Consider the following 20,229-nt stretch of genomic DNA (forward strand, 5'->3'; position numbering starts at 1 on the left):
GATATTGTATTTCTGATTTAGTTCTTGAGTTCTCAGTGTAGCATACAATGATGTTTTATACTGGCCAGCACTTACATTTTTGGTGTGCTAAAGATCACAAGAGTCAGGTGAAGTAACATAATACATTAATGAACACATGTGTGTCTTCTGGGGGCAGTCAAGACCATCTTAAAACAACTTCAGCACAGTAAAGCACAGATGATTCTTACCAAGATATGCTCTCACTAGAGATCAAACATATTTGGACTCCTCTTTATCTTCAGCTGCACCTGTGGAGGGTCACTTCCAAAGCCAAGCACAACACGAGGCTACGTGCCCACTCCCCTCAAGAGAGCTACACATGTGGTCTTCTCTGATAATACCACATCAAACACCATTGTGTATCATAGTTAACCTGCAGGTTTTTCTCATGACAATGGTGTTAGTTGCTTTTTCATACTATACGATGTTTTCATCTCTCTGTAAGATCTTACAGGCAAATTATCTATTTATCTTTCTCGCTCATTTGAAAGACCTTCGTTGATGTTTCAACACAATCTAGCCATGTTGAGGAATTTAAAGCTGGTGTTGAAAGCTGTGTTTTAAAGGACAATAAGGCGGGTCCGTCGACTGCACCAGCGCTCTAGCACTCAGCACCTCACACATAGACGCAAAGAGAAGAAACATTCCTCACCTCTTTAAAAGCGCAGCTTAGGAGATTTAAGCTGCCTACCAGAGATAGTCATGTGAACCCAAACACAGCAACTATGTGAAATACTTTGTTTTTACATGTGCACTCTGCTTAAAAAACTTAAACTTTACAGTCTTAAACTATAAATAAAGGGTTATTTGCAATGATGCCATTTTTGGATCCCCAAAGAACCTTTTGGTCAAAAAAGAAACATTTAGGACCCTAATTTAATCCTTATTTTAAGAGTGTATGGTGCTACTTAACAAAACTCAAAAACATGCAACTCCACACTAAAAACATTTATATGGTTAAATACAGATACAGCTGCAAATGGATTTACTACACTTGATTATAGTGTGACTGATAACATTTACACCAGACTAAAACCAATGCGTTTCACTTTATCCACTACGGAAAACATTCAGATAACTACATGAACTTTCCAGTAATACAATTACACCCTGGGAGAAAAACAGGCAGAGTAACAAAACACCTACCATAAACAGCTGCTGAGGAGGCAGCCAGGCCCACCATCTCCTGTCCTGAAACAACTGGATGTGTAAAGTCATACAATTGTTCCTGGAGGACAATCTGAATGCAACACCAGCCTGCTATCCAGTGACAAAGGCTTACCACATAATCAACCGATGAATTCACTCAGTGAAGGTACATTTCTTACTCTCCAATGTTACTTCCAAGAGTAGATGTGACTGAGGCATAACAGAGGAATTTTCCTCCTTTTCGGGTTTGTTGGTGTATCTGTATAGGGGTGGAGTGCTCAGTGATGTCTGTGTGTGAGTAGTGAGGGGAGGCACCCAGTCCTGATGTAATCCGAGGGGATTCAATAGCACCTGGGACAGACTCTTGAGTAAATACACAGTACTCCTCCCACAGAGGGGAGGGCAGGGGATCAAAAGACCCACCAGCTTTTAGGGGGCTTCAATTTAATCAACATTTTTGACACTGAACACACGCAGAAGAAAAGTACAAAAGCAGTCCCTGGGACAGTACTCTTTTAAAAATTACATACTTGAGTGCATATACTGGTACCTCACAAATGATACATATTAGTACCTTTTGTAAAAGGGTAGGGGTGCGCTGAGCAAAAACTAATGTGGGAGTTAGTTGTAACGCGGACTGTTTAGATTGTTGCACAAGGTTGAGCGTTTCGATTTTCGTATTTTTTTCACGCTGCCAAAAGACGATCTCCTGCAAATTATAAGAAATGTATATTGTTTTTCCAAAGAGTTATTGATGAACGAGTGTTTTGGTGGCATGCAAGTACATTTTGAGCCAGCGGGGTTAATTGTAACGCTGTGTTACAACTAACCCCTCAGCACTTACGATATGAAAACCTCTAATGTTAGCGTAATTCTTGCCGTTGTTTTAAATAGGCTACACACGAATGATTGCTGGCTGCCAACAACAAAAAAATTTCTTATCAAAAATCGTGTGTCAAATTTATTTTTGTTCATATCTTTAATATTGATTGAATAAGTTCACTTCAAAGATTGAAATCATAATAAAATGGCTAAAATCAGACTTTGCTGCTCATTATCTTAGAATTAGATTTTGAAACTGTAGTATGGTTACAGACGAGGTGACATATATAAAAAAAAATGTTTTGTCATAATTGAGCCGCTTTTTCTCACATATTTAGACATTTGTATCCATTTTTAATTGAACTATTGTTAGAAAACGGCTGGATGAATGAATACAGTGTGGATACCTGTATATAGACAGATATATAAATAGTATTGAAATATTTGCCGGCAAACTTAATTTTTAGCAAATGTTACAACTTACCCCATAGGTGGGGTTAATTGTAACAGGCAGGGGGTTAGTTGTTACAAAATTGTTACAATTAACCCCACCTATGGGGTAAGTTGTAAAGTTTGCACTTCTGTCACGTTTGGTGTAATTGTCCAAGAATGGTAAGTACTAGAAACAAACTTCAAATGTTCATTTGTAGCAAAGATGTGTGTGTTGCTTGAGTAAAAATATAATTATTAAAACTCAAATATTTTTTGAATGATTGAGCCAAAACCAAAAAGTGTTAGGTTGTGCCCCGCTCTCCCCTACAAAGCAGGTATAAAATTAAAATGTAAAGCCTACATTGAATAATTTGGTCTTCTTGGGCATGATGACAATAATGAGAAATGTCTGAGATCACATCTCAAACTATTGACCTCCAGGCTTTGCTATCTTGGCAAATCTGAGCACCGTTTGTGACTTACGATCCTTAAGAAAGACTCACTAGGTGTATACGCCCCTATGCATTACAGTATGTTACAGTGCCTCTAAAGATTGTATTTAAATACAATGAGCCATTCTGCCGGTGTGCTCAAGTGAACAGAAGAGGGAGTCTTGTGCTCTTCATTATATTCACCCATGCATAGAGGAGTCGGGTGCTGGCATGCACGGACGGATATCAGCACACGCTCACACTGACAAATCTCAAAGCCACAGGCAAAACCTAAGACCACTCTGCATGATCCAACACGCTGAATATCTTACAACCCACTCAGCTATTTCAACAAACACAATTTTATGCAGATAGGGAGTAGTTGGATGCTCAAGCGATACAGCGGCTGGATCTTCTCGTCACTGAAAGAGGACACTTCTCTGTCCATTCACTATTGATTGCTCCTGGGGGCATGTTGTGTCACGCTGGAGAGACAGATGAGTAGCTGTAGGTTTGTGTAGTTAACATTTGCAAACATGGTGCTAGACTGTCTGGCACTGGAGATAAGAGATGTTCAAGACAAGAAAGCCAACAGTTCGTATTTGCAAATCCTGATTATTTATCTTTTGTCCTTCAAGTATGATCTTGACTGTGACCCTGCCCGTGAAAACGTAAATCTGATTGTGAGAGTTATTTATCATCTAGTTTGCCAAACTTTTAAACATATAAATCTTTCATGTCAGATTTTTGCTCAACCCTATGGATTTGACCGGACCCTACAGATGCTTCTCTGGCCAAGTTACAAGCACAATGAGGAAGCACGTTGACCTCTGATCTTTCCAGAGATGTCCACAAGGACACACACACTGACCCTTGCTGTCATACTGAAGAATACAAAGCAGCCAACACACACAGTACATGAAGGAATACAACACCAAAAGCTGCAATTCATCCATAATAAATAACACAAATTGGAATTGAGGAGGGCATTATGGGCGTGGCTCATATTTCATCTCAGGATCTCCCACCACATTTATTTATCTGACATCAGTGAGATAAAAGAGGCAAAACGCTCCCAAAGTCAATAGCGGGGAAGACCCCTCCAACATAAAACACCCTAATGTCATCAAATATGGACATCCTGTGGAGCAACAGATGTTGGAGCTGTATCAAGATGTTTGTTTTGTCCCACCGACCTGACGCGCATCTCTGCGTGATGGACATAACAAGTGACTCAAAAGAGATGTTTTTGTAGATATGGACTGCGGTGTCTGAAATCTAAACCATATCTGTCTATTCTTACGTTCATAACATAAGAATGCATAACGTTGGCTGCGTCACCGGGATGTGAAGAACATGAAAACATCTTTGAGTCATAAAGGTATCAGATTGAAATGATACTGTACTAACATCAGGGCTCCCGACTCAGGGCTCACACAGCAATCAAATAGTTCAACCATGAAAATCTCGCTCAGAATTCCAGGCATACTCGCATCATCGGTGTCCACACGGGAAAGGGGCGAGTCCATGCACACATTTCGTGATGATGTCACACCAGAGATAACAAACACAAAAGCTCATTTGTTTGGACACCTTGCAATATTGATGTTTGCACAAGAGGTTTCTGGCCCGGTGGGACGCCGTGGTGGGAAACGTATATTTGAGCGTCTGCCACAAATTACAGCGCCTGTTGACAACCATTTTCTGAACTTGTCAAATGTTACAGTCACATATACATCTGTTAGCACGTACTAAGCGTATCTACAACTCAAAGTGTATCACAAAAGAAAACAAATCATTGAAACCGAACACAACACACACCCATGTGTGCTGCAGGGGCCAAACTGATGAAAAGCATTATGGGTTAGATGATCCCAATGAAAGATGATTTCGGTTAGATCACACATTGACCCAAGTCTGCATGGAACATTACAGTATATGGTGATTTATAATCATATGGTGAGACAATATTTTGCTCATCACTATTTGTATTAGTATACCACATTTTTAGTTAAGACACATGCTCAGTTTCTTTCCTTAATCTTACAATCAACACTGACTTAATCTTCAAATTAAATTGTCATATTACAAACGTAACATTGTTTGAGAATTGGAAGAAATGACATTTATTTTATTACCTCACACAAAGTTAAGTTAATGAACGTATGAATTAGGTATGCACCGATGTATCGGCCTATAATCGGTATCAGCAGATAAAAGCACATTTCCACACTATTGGACATCAGGCGATTGTTTAAAAACACCCAATGATGTCGGAGCCAATGGTGTAGTGGACGGTGCTCCGACACATGGTGCAGATGCACTTTTGCCGACCCGAGTTCGAATCCCGGCTCGAGGTCCTTTGCCAATCCCACACCCCTCTCTTCACCCTATACTTTCCTGTCATCTCCTTTAAATACTTTCTATCAAATAAAGGCAAAAATGGCCCAAAAAATTACTTGTTATCTGTGGTCGTTTGGGATGCGGTGACATACGGCTGTATTTATTTGTGCTGTGCATATCACTGACAGCTGAAGTTTCACATTCCGGTGTGCGTGCCCTGCCTACGAATCAAAGCGAACCGTTCCCGAGACCACCTTTGCAAACCATACCCGTGTTTGCTTAAGTGTACCGCATCCTGGTACAGTATGGAGCAATCACACTAGCCAAACGAACCCTACTTTGGGGTCAAATGTACTAGGGGATGGTATGGTTCACATAGGGTGAGTACACCCTTAAGCATTTGGTCATAAACTCATATCCCCACATTAAACAAAAAAAGAAAATCTTGTAGCTCTTGATACCATTGCACCAAAAACTACACACACATTCTGAGATCGCAGAGAGCTAGCAGGTGAACATGTGGAAAAGCTTAGCCTATAAATCTCTTTCCGAGATCCGCGTCATATACAGTATTAAAGCTTGTGCACGTTTGTGTGGGAAAAGGGAAATTACATGTCACCCCTGCTGCTTTATAACAGATGAGAACATGCTTTAGGTTATCATAAAATAAAATGGCATCCACACACCGCAAGAATAAACCGAGCGGATCTCATCTACTCACGATCTCTTGTTTTGAAAGCTTTCAGCGATCTCAACCACACTGTATTTTTCTAGCTGGCCTGGAACATTAGAACATAATCTCTATTTTTTGGTTTAGAAACCAACTGCGAGCAAAATCTAATTACATATACGTCTGATATTAACATGTGCCCCCCAGCGATTAGTTCAAACATAGATAAACAGCTTAGAGAAAACGATCTTGCACACTTCAGGGCTCATCGATAAAGCAAAATAAATACTGAAAGAGTGCATCTTTAATGCCGCAGTGCTTTGTGGCGGGAGGAGGTGTGGTTAATGACCCTTGCTCTAGTGATGGTGCTTGGCTGCTGGTTTGAGGAAAACAAGGGGAGTTGGCCATTAGGATGGAGCCTCTCTCAGGTCACAGTGCTCTGTGTATCTACACACAGCGCCAGAGTTATGGTCCCTGAAACTCCCACTCACCTGTTTAAGCATTAACCAGCTTTAAAGGCAATACTCTGGCTCAGTGGGAAGCAGGAAGCTTTTATGTTGACACTGTCTCTTTCTTAAAGTAGTCGCCTGGGGGTCCACATAGTCTGGTGGTCCTTGTACTGTATAAGCATTAGAGTTCCGTAAAAACACATTTAATGGAAAATAATTTTATATGAGCAAAGCATTCTTAAAATTGCGTTTAAAATTGTTACTCAGAGCATTTAAACAATTTTGCAAATAAAATAAACATACAGTAATATAGTTTCTAATTTGCATGTGAATATTTAGTTACTCAAGTATATTTAGCCTGATCTCATGAGAATTCGTACTAGGGCAGTCACAATGATTAAATAATCATCTCATTGCGATTGTTTGACCTCACCGCAATGATTTCAGATCACCGCAATGATTGCAAATCTCTTTAAAAAACACAAGGGGGAGCTGCAGTGCCTGTATAGACGATTGCGATAAAGCATCTGGTCGGAACTTTACTTCCGGTTTCTGTTTGTTTAATGACTAGTTACTAAACGGAACTCTTGAACAAATACCTTGTCGAAAATAACAAATGTTTTGGTTTCCTAGGTAATCTCTGTGTTGTTTATTTTGCTTGTTATATAAATAAACTACTTTAAAAGGACCTTGTTGTCATTTATTCTTATCGGACTTTACCGGAAGTTACGTGTTTTCAACAAAAGCCACTTGTTTATGTTGTTACAGCTGAAACCGTCTATAAACGAGACTGTATCAGATGGCCTAAACCTTGATATAATTCCACAATGATTATGAGATGGCTAATTCATATGAAATCGTTAATTGTGCAAAAACATACGATTACCACAAAAAAAAAAACAATAACGAAACCCCAACGTCACAGGGGTCAAGGCAAATTGTACAAAAATGTACAAATGTGGTCGTAAAAATAAATACGTATTAGCCACCTCGTAAAATACATACGAACTGCCATGAGATAGCATTGGTACATTGCAGACATATTGACGAACACAACTGTTGCAGCACTAATCTCCTTCTTGTAAGGTCTGTGCCACTGTTTAACATCAGCCAGAGAAAAGGAGTAGAGGAATTCCCCCAACAGTCCATTTGGGGTCATTCGAGCCATTCGGAGGCATGGCACAGACAGTGAGAAGGAGGGTAAATAGGTCAGGCAGGTGGTGGGACTCACATCAATACAGTAAAGCACACTGTCCCAGAGTGGGGTGGGGTGAAGGGGTGAATGCAGCTCTGATTTTGATACAGTGAGGTCATAAAGGTCATTGCTCTGACCCGGACAGCAAACCCCCACCAATATGGCACGGAGAGGGTGAGTCAGCCCATCTCCAAGACAAAGAATGTCTTTAGTTCTGCCAGCCTAATTCATATTGCTTATCGCCCAGAAACCCCCATGATTTCATTCTGCAGCTATTTCTTCCTTCAGCGCTCATTTTTTTCATCGTAAAGAGCCGCAGTGTTTCGCTGACACTGTTAAGACTGTGCAGGCATCCGAAGTATTGTGGCTGCTGAAAGACTGGACGCTTTGTCTGCCAATATTCATAGAGGATATTAATTGCAATGTGTGCGTCTGGCTATGCCAGAGAAAAGAAAGACGTCTAAGAGTTAAGGCAAAACCCTGACCCCTAACCTCTGCCTAACCGTTAACAGGCGTACACAGAGATGAGATGTTTGGGCTGCAGTACTGACATTATAAATGTCATATTTCAAGAAATCTCTCTTAATTAAGAATTTTGGGCTTTTTTCAGTACACAATATATGAAAGTCCTATATGTGACCCTGGACCACAAAACCAGTCATAAAAGAGATTTATACATCATCAATTTTTATTGATGTATGGTTTGTTAGGATCTATATTTGGCCGAAATACAACTATTTGAAAATCTGGAGTTTAAGGAATAGTCCATTTTCTTAAAAGAAAAATCCAGATAATTTACTCACCACCATGTCATCCAAAATGTTGATGTCTTTCTTTGTTCAGTCGAGAAGAAATTATGTTTTTTGAGGAAAACCTTGCAGGATTTTTCTCATTTTAATGGACTTTAATGGACACCAACACTTAACACTTAACTCAACACGTAACAGTTTTTTTCAACTGAGTTTCAAAGGACTATAAAAGATCCCAAACGAGGCATAAGGGTCTTATCTAGCAAAACGATTGTCATTTTTGACAATAAAAATAAAAAATATGCACTTTTAAACCACAATTTTTCGTCTAGGTCCGGTCCAGCGCGAACCTAGCATAAATGCGTAGTGACGTAGGGAGGTCACGTGTTACATATATAAAACGCACATTTGCGGACCATTGTAAACAATAAACTGACACAAAGACATTAATTAGTATCAGTTGACATACAACAACGCCGGAACGGTCCTCTTTCAACACATTTGTAAACACTGGGGCAGAGTTTCGCGTTCGTCTTCTGTGACCTCTTGACGTCATGACGTATTGCGTGGGGTCACGCTGACGCTTTCAGGACCGGAGGAATATGAGAAGTTGTAGTTTAAAAGTGCATATTTTTTATTTTTCTTGTCAAAAATGACAATCGTTTCACTAGATAAGACCCTTATGCCTCGTTTGGTATCGTTTAGAGTCCTTTGATACTCCGTTTGAAAAAAAAAACTGTTACGTGTTGAGTTAAGTGTTAAGTGTTGGTGTCCAATAAAGTTCATTAAAATGAGAAAAATCCTGCAATGTTTTCCTCAAAAAACATAATTTCTTCTCGACTGAACAAAGAAAGACATCAACATTTTGGATGACATGGTGGTGAGTAAATTATCTGGATTTGTCTTTTAAGAAAATTGACTATTCCTTTAAAAGCAAAAAAATCTAAATATTGAGGAAAATCTCCTTTAAAGTTGTCAAAATAAAGTTACAAAAACAATACTGGCCTGCATCTTGGGATAAAACAATGGCACTGATATATGTTAAGATATGTCAGGGCAAAATGATTTTATATTAAGGCAGCTCAAACATGCATTTTAGTCTGGGACTAGGATAATCCCTGTCCGTGAAACCAGCCCAATAATACTTAACTAAGTTTAATAATTACATCTGATCATTATTAATTTGACAAATTATTAATTATTGTATTCATTTGTTTTTTCCATATTGGCAGGTTGTTTGTTCTTGCAAGACCTTTTTAAGAAACAATTTCTACAGGAAGCTTCCTGCAGCTCGATTGATTTCATTGCGTTAGCAGCACAAAAGGTCATAGGTTCGAATCCCAGGCAACACACAAACTGATAAAAATGTTTACCTTGGATAAAACGTCTGCCAAAGGCATGAATGTAAAACTAGACTATACTGATAATGATTTGCAGTGTGTATAAATCCTCCATAAGCAAGAAGCAGAACAAATCTACTAAGTCAGCAAGATTCAGCTTCAGATACACACTAAACTTTATTGGTCTCTCTACTGTATAACTTTGTTTTGATGAATTCTCTCTGAAGCAGACAGATAAATCAAGCCTGTCACGCACCCTTTCCACCTGTATGAAGATGTGGACGCTTTGCAAATCAATTAAAGGGGCAAAGAAAATCCATAATGACTAGACTACTTTCACTGTATATGGACCAGAACATACTGTAAACACACCTGGGGTGTGCTTTATGGATCAAGCCCAGATACTATGCCACATCACCACCAGTGTTACAGGTTTACATCACTCTGCACAGCTCTTAACTAGCAGATATAGCTATTCACCATGTGCTGGGTGTCACCAGGTCACCCTCTGTACACCACAAGTTCTCCATGGAGATCAGTGAGCACAACCTCCACTATAATAACTCACCGGAGACTTGTTAAAGTTCTTAAACACTCGTTAAACACTTCTATTGTCATTCATGAGAGTCTTGTGGGCGTTTATTGTCTAGTCCATATTAGTTGGTGGCAAGAAAGCAGATGATGCTCGAACAGATTGAATGGGTGGTCCGAGACATATAATTGATTGTCAGAGCAAACAAAGATTTTTCTAAAGCAAGTCACAATGCATGAGTGGCACTTCCCCTTTAAGATATCAGGTTATAGTCAAGTCGACGGATGACAGATTGTTGTGTTATTCCACCAAAGCATCCATATCTATGTAGTAGCGCAAAAGTGGAATTCCTGAAGGCTTAAGGGAACGAATTGCTTTGTGCTGACTTGCAGCCATGACATACAACAAGGCCAGATCAGGCATGTCTACGCTGCAAGAACTAGAAAACACTGTTGCTATTCATTTTGCCGATTTTAATACCTCTAGATGCGGTAGTGCAAATTCATGTTTACTATAAGATTTGCAGAACAAGTGATCTTTGTTCTTGACACTCCTAAGCTCTTCCACATGCTTGCAGTCTGAGGGAAACAATGATCATAATTTGGTGCAGTCTCTAAAATAAAGAGACAATCCCATTTACTCAATGAGTCAGTGGGGAGAGGTATAGCCCCCTTCACGCCTACCTGGTTCTCTGGCTTAAAACATCTGATTCTCTATTTGTACACACTAGATGCGTTTCCAAACCTTGTGAGGTTTCTAAGCAACTTCTAAGACAGCATCCTAAAACTGTAAGAAAACATTATAGATTAGTGATTTGAAACACCAAACATAAAAAACTTATTTCGATAAAGTTTTTTATTTTTCGTGTTTAAATATTATTGTAATTTATACTACGGGGCTGTTGAATGCTTTATTCTGATTGGTTGAGAACGTTCCACGGGTATGCATTATTTGTCAATAAACGCACACCTGACCTGTCAACTGTCCTGAAATAATCTTTTATTCCCAAGAAAAAAGTAATATAATTGTCTTCTATATCAGGTGGTTCATATGTACACACACCTATGAAAACCTACAACAAATTTGGCAAGTGATACACTAAAAGGTATACAGTAGTAACATCATTTTTTAATTCTGTCATCATTCACTCACCCTCAAGTTGTTCAACCAAACCACTTGTTCTGCTGAACACAAATTAAGATATTTGTAATAAAGCAGGAGCACAATTGACTTCCATAGTTGGAAAGAAATACTATGAAAATCTAAGGTGCTCAAACTGTTTGCTTAAAGGGGTCATAGTGTGAAAATCTGACTCTAATGCTGAGTTTACACCAACCGCGTTTTGGGCGCCAAAATCGCGTCTACCGCGCCTAGTTTGCCGCTTGAACACTTTGAATGCATTCGCGCGTGTAAAGCGGAGTAGACGCGCGGAAAAAGCAAGCATTTGACGTGTGTCAGAGGCAAACTCCGCTTCTTGTGGGAGGGGCAAGTGCTATGCGGTTGTCTGTTTGCAAGATGACTGATGTTGATTGTGCATTTATCGAGAGAGTTACTGGTTTGTATGTGGTAACCTTACTATAGGGGGAAATAGACAGCGTGGGTCGATAAACGTCACGTGATTAAAAATGAGTGACTCCGGGCGGGGCTGCCACCGCAGCAGCAAGCAGGCTCCTGGTTGGTTAACGCGGCGCGAAATTCCGCCAAAGTTCAAATTTTTTAACTCGGTCGTTAGCCGCAAATTCGCGTGAACCGTAAAATGCACAAAAAGCACATTCACGCGTACCGCGCACAACGTTCAATTTGCGCCTTTCACGCGAGCTTCATGCGCGAAAGAGGCGGAAACGCGTCTTCCACGCCGCGCCGAACACCTCTTCCGCGCCGCGGGACCTCAATGCTTCTTCCCTGGTTCTGCCATTTGCAACAATCCCTAGCCGTGTTTAGCTCGCCTGCCTCTGTGTTGTTTGCCGTAAAGTGATCCTGCTTCTTGCGATATCTGAGACTTTGCGAGACTGAAGGACACCGGTTCGGATACAGCAAACTTGCAAGTGGGGTATTCTTCCTACAGACGGTAGGGGCGGGCGAGAGAGTCTTCATTCGTCCGGTAATGAGTCATTTAAGCATATACTGACTTACGAAGATGATTTATTAACATAAAAATGCTGCCTTGTGTCCCTTTAATCTGCACTATCCAACCACGACACTGCTATTTAGTGCAGAGAGAAAGAAAGAGAAAAAAATATTGACAGCACAATTGAGTTTTAATTTCAACAACCTGCCTCTATGATCATTGTTTTGCATTTAATCAGCTCATTTGCATTTTAAAGGACACATCCAAAAAACGGCATATTTTGCTCGCACCTACAAAGTGGCAATTATAACATGCTATAATAAATTATCTGTGGGGTATTTTTTAGATGAAACTTCACATACACACTTGGGGGACACCAAAGCCTTATTTTACATCTTTAAAAAAAATCATAATATTACCCCTTTAAAGCTCAAAATATTCGTATTTTTGTTCATTAGAACAAAAACTTGAGGGTGAGTAAATGATGATACAATTTTCATTTTTGGGTGAACTGTCCCTTATCTCTGGAGAAAGTGAACGAGCGAAATCCCCATACGTTGTTTAATGTAAACCGGGGTCCTATAATTACCTGTATATGTCTACCTGGTAGTTCTCAGTTTTTAAGTGTGTACAGTTTTATGACCTCCAGATGTCTAGAGAATTGTGTCATGAGGATAAACTAAATAAGCTTTTAATCCATGAGGAAGTCAATGTGCATTTAAAGACTGCAGCAACCAACAGAAGAGCAGATACAAATCTGTATACCAACCAAAACATCTTCATACCCAAAAAATACACCTAGCTTTACCCAACATTCTCTTCTACCTCTACACTTGATGTCTTTGCAATGAAACTCTACTCTTTTTTGGAATCATTAACTTTTCGTTTAGATTAGGTACTAAACAGGAGACCCTCTAATCCTTCCTTTTATCTTTGATCTGTTGTGTAAACTCCAGTCTTTTATTGGTGCTTGACTGGAGCTTTAAAACTCTGGTGGGAGCCACACTGTAGGGAGGACTTGTATAAAAACCCACCACACTCTGTCTCAGGGTCACTGGCTGACCAGAAGCAGCCGGTTTGTTCTGAGAGACCCAGCGGGATTTATCTTATGCTCTCATTGAGGGAAAGAAAAATACAAGAGACAAGAAGCAACGTGCCAAAACAACAACCCAAACAGTTTATCACAAGATGAAAAGTACTACCATTGCACCAGAGGGGTCCTGTTAAAGCTCTGCTTTTTATACAGTAAAGACAAGCTTATTATAAACAAACAAGACAGAAAATTAAGTCACGTGAGATGTCCACGAGAAATGTAAAACTAAACTGTTGCAAGTGCCTAAATCACAGCGCCTCCCACAGCAGGTTTATTTAACTTTGAAGATCTGTATGAAATAGTTAGCATGGATCCCATAGGAACATAATAATGATAAATGTCAGGGTTTTATCATGTAGAGCAAGGCACATAAGGGACAGCAGGGGGAACTGATATGCAAAAAGGGATGCGGTTGGTCTCTTCATTAACAATACAAAAAGTTGCGCTTAAATATTTACACGCGTAAGTTAGCCAGTATTGTTACATGCTCTGCAGTGCATGTCAAGTAAAATACAAAATTAACATTTGTTAAACGTAGCATTTACGCTTTAGGGGTTTAGTTTTGGTAAAACGTGTTTCTACATTACACAAGGTAAATACATTCATCTTGCAACGTTTAATTTATTATATTCGGATTTGTTCGTGCTATTTATGTAATGTGCAGTATTTAGCCATGCAGCTATTTTACTTACGTTTGCTGTTTATTTCCATATCAGAACCCAATGAAACCCCTTGATGTTTCAGAAGAGCTCATTGCACCCATCCGTGTATGCACTTCAGTGACACACACTGCATAAAGATTCTCAATGAAGTAGCACAAACTTCCTCAGTAGCCTGCTGGGTCCTAGTGCTGCCCCTGGCCGGATTTGATGCTCCACTCACATTATTTATACTGTATATCAGTGGATCTGAACACGTTTGACTTCAAACTAAAGCTCAATACTATTTTAAGGTCGTCCATTCACAATTTCTACACAATAAACATTATAAAGCTAGGCATATCTGGCTTTTCTTATACCCAAACACTAAGAAATATGTTGATTTGTAGTTATTATAATACTTGTTTTGCAATTGAAGTAATTTTATGTCATAAATCAAATTAATCACAGGTGTACACAAGAAAACAAACCTTTATTGCAGTATAAGATGTACATAGTCTTTTGAAACCGAGAGATAAATAAAGTTAGGAAGGTAGCAGTAGTAATTAAAAAAGAGGGAATCAAAAATATGATTATAGTCTAACTCTCTTCCTTCACTATGAAATTAATTGAACACTTCATAAAACAATCTATTGGGCAAACAGGTTGTAAACACTACACACAAGGCAGAAAACATGATGGTGTCACCTGTTTCACCTGTCAGTGAGGTACAAAGCTACAGTAATCTGTTGAGGATGAAACCCATGATTACTTTTAGGTCCAAATGAATGTTACAGTTTGTTAATGGTCACTTGCTGTTATGCTCACATGTCAGATATTATGCGATGATGAACATGCTATCCCTGTCATTGTCCATACGATCTATATATTTACTCCCTCTGCATCAATGTTATCAAATCATGTGACAGAAATCACCAAACTCATTTAAGGTATCACAGCATTTTTTTTAAGTGAACTGTCTTAGTCTAACAAACCTTTTTTTTTACAAGAGTATAACATTTGGAGAAAAAAAGCATTGCACCATAATTCTTTTAAAGTATCTGTTTTTTCCTTAAACATATGTATTTCTACCATCACAATATTCAATGTAGGTTTCAGCATACTTATTCTAATAATCCTAAATCCTTTTGTGAGAAAAGTATACATTCAGTGCTCATTACTTCATGGAAATGACCTGAACAAAGCACAGCACCAAACTGCGCTCAATTTCATCTGCTAACTTTACAATAACAGTCAAACTTTGGTATTCATTGTCGAGCAAATCATCGCTATGATTTTACCCCATCCAAGCTTATGTAGTTCTGGTACAATAGTGAAATAAAATGACTGAAAAATATTATTTAAAATTAAATATTACATTGTTTAAATGGTGATCTTAAGATGGATGTTGTCACATCATTCACTGATTCATCATAATAATTATATCTACATTCTGTTCACTCACTTTGCTGGTGCATAAATAAACAGAGAACATAAGGCATAATTCAATTTCAAATGTGTCTCAAACCGCTTTACTCAAGTAAATACAATAAATAAAATCCCTATGTTCCTTCATATGGTGTTCTAGACTGTCTATTCATTTATATGCTCCCATCATACGGCACAATTGCACAATTCGAAGGTGCAGTCGATGCATGATTTTTTGTTGGAGAATTAGGATGCGTTTGTTTAGTTTGACTGGAACAGGTATTCGGGTCTCTGTGTGTGGAATTCGAAAGTTAGAACAGTCTGGCTTGTTTCTTCATCTCATTCCTCTTCCACAGTGCCAGTCGGTCAAACTCGGCCATTGTCATTCCAAACACCTGATAAAACTCTTCAGGGGAAAGATGTCGCTGAAATAAAAAGTTACTTGTGACTGAGTATGTATGTGAAGTTTGGGTTCAAAATGGATTTCTTAATTGTATCAATGCAATGGCTTCTAATCTTCATACATACAGAAAATCTAGCTGTCAGTGGCAGCCGGTGACTTCTTTTTTTCGAGGGTGCACGATGCAAAGTTCGTCACAACATGTATGTAGCCCGTCATGTGTGTGGTTCGTATTTTTAAAACATGTGTTTGGCGCGTCGAGTGCACCTATGTGCATCACGTGTCTTGTCAAAATGCAGATGTGTCTAAAGGGTTCATGATAAAAGAGACGCATACGTTTGCCAGATACTCATATAATCTCATATGTAATCAGAGTTTACTGTTAAGTGAGTGTCTTGCGTGTATTTTGTGAACATTAGCGTCTCTTTTATCATAAACGGTTTTGACGCATGTGCATCAGGCACTTATTTTGACAAAACACGCAATCCACATGGCTCACACGACGCAACAAACACATATTTTGAAAACACGGACGTGACACTTCGAACACTTATTTTGAATTTGCCCCCCTCAGAAGAGCAGTCACGAGCCGCCACTGCTATCTGGATTGATCCATTAAGATAAAGCGTTTAAAAATATGAAATGTCCTCCCCTGTATAGAATATTCATGTGTAACAGTATGAGATAAAAATATCATTTTAAATTTCAAACCATTGTAAATTTAGGGGCAGTCTCTTTTAAAATTACGCATGTCATGAAATAGATTGAATCCTCTGATGTACCTCCAATCTGGCCCGATCTACGTCCTTTGGCAACCTGTTGCGCCCCCTTGTGGTCACTAGAAGCGCTTCGTATGGGTAGACCTGTAATAAAAGTTAGTAATGAATCTTACTGTGGAAGTTAAAAAAAAATGTATTAAGCCTTTAAACTAAAACAACTGTTTTTCATAGTCAAGTGATGAAAAGCTAAGCACTGTTTTCAAAGCAGGCTGTGCATAGGTGGACCACCTTTTCCTCTCAACCACAGAAGTAAGGAAATGACTTAACAGTGGTTCAAACCCACTGACACAGTAGCTGTAACAGAGACAGGAAGCGGCACCAGAAAGACCAGTTCTAGCCCAACCAGAAACAAAGAGGTCAAACAACCCCCTGACCCATTCATGGCCCCTGGCTATCCAGTAGTCCCCGACCCATGGAGGGTCAGATGAGAAATTACACAGTTGACCTTATGACCTGGAAACACTGATTTCTTCATCCTCTAGTTTCTACATGCTGTGACCATCAGGACGTTGCTTTGACCCATCAGGGTTCATTAGACTGACATACTGTAAAATGAGTCGACTGTAATCTCTCGTGTCTCTCTGCAGTCCTCTGTTGTGTAATAGCATCTCCCTTACCTTGTACTCTGCTGGAAAAGAAAAACTTTGTCAAAACAAAACATATTTTTATAATATGTTATTAAAATAAGCATGTTTTAAAATAATAATAATAATAATAAATAATCTTTTTTACCTCTGATTCCCCAGTTGACTTCACTGCCGCTGTCATACTGATAGTAGTCGGCACTTTGTGGCTGCAAAACAAACAAACCAGCAAACGAATTTTGGATAAAACTCCTCCATGTGACTTCTTTGCTTCCAGACTCAGTCCTCCCAATTACTTTTACAATTCCATGAACATAAGTATAAAATAAACAGATACAATTAAATAAATTTAAACATTGCGTGGAGAAACAAAAATGGTACATTACCCTGTGCAATCCATTCCTGCCATATCCTGGTAAAGAGGCTGACTTGGATATGTAGTCTTCAAAATAAAAAACAAAAAATCTATTACATTAATAAACACTTTTTTAAACATTGTTTTGTTTTGTATGTGTGAGAACAGGCTGATTAAAGTTGACAGCTTCATACATAAGTGGACAGTAGAGGGCGCCAGTCACCAGGCTATAAACTATGTTGCCTACACTGCAAATATGTATTGGTTGTTTGTTGTTTAGTAGACACTTGACCTACAGCAGTAATATTTTCCCTGTAGTTAAAATTGCTCCCAAAAATGATACATTTTTTAACGATTCATTTTATTCTTGGGTTTAGAGACACCCAGCACCTTTCAAACCTTATAAAACCTTTCAAAAGTTGAATCCGAGCTTAAAAGCCACTCACCATCTGCTGCAAAGTTTGTCCGAGGAGCTGAAAGAGAAAGAAAGGAAAATTATAACCTAAAGTATTTTTTTTAAAATGAACTAAAATGAACAGTGATTCATACAAGAGTCATGCTTTTTGTGCATTCTTTCGAATGAAAACAACTTTTCCCTTAAACAAAGTATAATGTGCATCATGATGTAGATTGCTTTTATCGTCTGCCATCAGACCCCTGGCACTTGGCCCGCTGAAAGACCAATTTGAAAAGTCTTAATACTGTAAATTAAACGAGAGGAAAGCAAACTGCTCAGTAGGCACACTGAAACAGCACATCAAAGCACTGAAGGACAGACTGAAGAATGCTGATGAGTGGCAGTGAAAGGGAAAAGAAAAAAAAGGAGAAAGACAAAAGGATGCAATTATGTAATGGATGCAAATAAGGCGCCTCTCTCACAAACAAACTGGAATAAGGTAATATCACGTGTCCCTAATTTCTGCAATTTTAGCGTCTTCAATGAACGAATAAAGCTGAACATGAATTAGTAGTATACTGTACATTTATATAATTTATTACTGTATTTTTACATCATCAGCTGCATTAGCTTTCTGTTTCGCATGATGTCACCTCTACAAATTCGGGTCAGTGACAAAAATGGTTTGGCAAGATGAGAAATTCAAGTCTTTTTAAAAAAACTTGTTTTAAAAGCATGCATCAGGTTTATTTCAATGCACACAGTGTATTTATGTTAATGTTATGCAATAAAAAATTACATTTGCACCATTTTTATGAAAGTTTAGACTGAATGGACCTGAAAATGTCAAATGGTGTAACCGCCAATTGTGCCAAAAAATGAGAAATATTAATTATTTTATCCACCTTGATGGCATGTAAGCGTAGTCATCAAAAAAAAAAAAAAAAAAAAATTCTAAAATATAATTTTATTAGTTATTTCTAAATGTAAATGTTAATGTTTTTGTTATATTAGTTCTGAAAAAAGCTCTGTTTTCTAAATAATCTTTGAGAAATTATGTAAAAATGTATGTAAAAAAATCATATTACACTAAACTAGATGATTATATTTTATTCCACATTTTTTATGGATATATTTATATTTTTATTTAAAAAAATGCTAGTTACACCAATTGACACAGACCGGTTACACCACATTGACATTTTTGCAGTTATCCCACAAATATTCTTTCAAAATGAAAAAAAACCCCCCAGAAATTAACTAATAAAGAACATATGCAAGTAATCTGCTAATTTTTTAGGAAATTTTAAACCTTTTACGTTTAACTGAACCATACGGACACAAAATAATTAACGTCTCTAAAATTCTCTACTTTGTTCTCTTCTATTTAATGTGATGTTTAGGAACACAATTTAAATAGTCTGTCGCTTATTTCTAATCTACATGCTGCAACATGCATTGGGATGTATACCAATGATGTGAAGGGGAAACCATAGAAATAGTGAAGTAAGATCCATGTATGGAAAACCAAGTGGGGGCTAAAAGAAAAATTTCATATGCTTTGTGAAGTTTCCCATGAGATACACAAAAATAAAATTAAGGAGAGCTGCCCTGTTCACATGTACATTATGAAGAGAGAAAGAGAGAGAGAGAGAGAGAGAGAGAGAGACATAGAGAGAGAGAGAGAGAGAGAGAGAGAGAGAAAGGGAGAGGAAAGTCATTTCTGATTAAGTCAAACGTAACAACATTGTCTCAACCTATCCATATTCTATTTGTCCAACCAATGGCAGATAGAGGATTTTTAACGTGTTTAGGATCGATCATTATTTTTTGCATTTCTGTTTGATATACAACATTTCACAGTAAGTGACTGTATTCCTGTGAGAGAGAGTGAGACAGTGTAAGAAGCATCTACTATGTATGTGTGTGTGTGCAATGCAAATAACAAAATGCGAGAAACATTAAATGCAGGAGAGAGAGAGGTGTATAACGTTGCATCTGCTCTAGTGTGTAATAGTGTTATATTTTGCTGTGTCTGCACTATTCCTGAAACCCCTCAGAGTTACTCCTCCCACTGTATCAGCATAATGCTGCCTGAGTCACTCTGTTGAGTCAAACTTGCATTTATAGTAAAGCGTTCCAGAGCTCCACTATCTTAATGAGATGGCTCATTGCCACCTCTTTATTGACTGTACCACCTCACACTAAATAATGACATACTGAAGCGCAGTAAACCAACTCCCATACTGCACATAGTCAAAACCACACCGCACCTGTTGCCGTCATGCATTGCCCCCAGAGAGCATTGTGGGAGGCTAAACGGGGGTCACGCATAAACACAAGTGGTAGATTTA

At 38.5% G+C, this 20,229-nt stretch overlaps 2 protein-coding genes across 16 annotated transcripts in view; both read right to left on the bottom strand.

The window, feature by feature from the left end:
• The window catches only part of afap1l1a (actin filament associated protein 1-like 1a), a 35,051-nt gene extending 20,908 nt beyond the window's left edge, over positions 1 to 14,143 (bottom strand). For 2 of the 9 annotated variants that reach the window (XM_073854296.1, XM_073854288.1), the window contains exon 1: positions 1,168 to 1,497. In XM_073854296.1, coding sequence (XP_073710397.1) covers positions 1,168 to 1,204 — 37 coding nt within the window. In that variant the 5' untranslated portion in view covers positions 1,205 to 1,497. Of the gene's footprint in view, positions 1 to 1,167; positions 1,499 to 6,359; positions 6,379 to 13,986 lie in introns of those variants that run through there. The other 7 variants (XM_073854290.1, XM_073854289.1, XM_073854293.1 and 4 more) reach the window with 7 other exon arrangements.
• A 263-nt stretch (positions 14,144 to 14,406) lies between these two features.
• The window catches only part of ablim3 (actin binding LIM protein family, member 3), a 68,931-nt gene continuing 63,108 nt past the window's right edge, over positions 14,407 to 20,229 (bottom strand). For 4 of the 7 annotated variants that reach the window (XM_055178941.2, XM_055178939.2, XM_055178945.2 and 1 more), the window contains 6 exons: positions 17,925 to 17,951; positions 17,510 to 17,565; positions 17,272 to 17,332; positions 17,157 to 17,167; positions 16,543 to 16,623; positions 14,407 to 15,785 (listed from right to left, as the gene is read on the bottom strand). In XM_055178941.2, the coding sequence (XP_055034916.1) occupies positions 15,672 to 15,785; positions 16,543 to 16,623; positions 17,157 to 17,167; positions 17,272 to 17,332; positions 17,510 to 17,565; positions 17,925 to 17,951 (350 nt within the window). In that variant the 3' untranslated portion in view covers positions 14,407 to 15,671. The remainder of the gene's footprint in view (positions 15,786 to 16,542; positions 16,624 to 17,156; positions 17,168 to 17,271; positions 17,333 to 17,509; positions 17,566 to 17,924; positions 17,952 to 20,229) is intronic. The other 3 variants (XM_055178942.2, XM_055178940.2, XM_055178944.2) reach the window with 1 other exon arrangement.

This window comes from Misgurnus anguillicaudatus, chromosome 16, assembly GCF_027580225.2.
Source record: "Misgurnus anguillicaudatus chromosome 16, ASM2758022v2, whole genome shotgun sequence".
Lineage (NCBI taxonomy): Eukaryota > Metazoa > Chordata > Actinopteri > Cypriniformes > Cobitidae > Misgurnus > Misgurnus anguillicaudatus.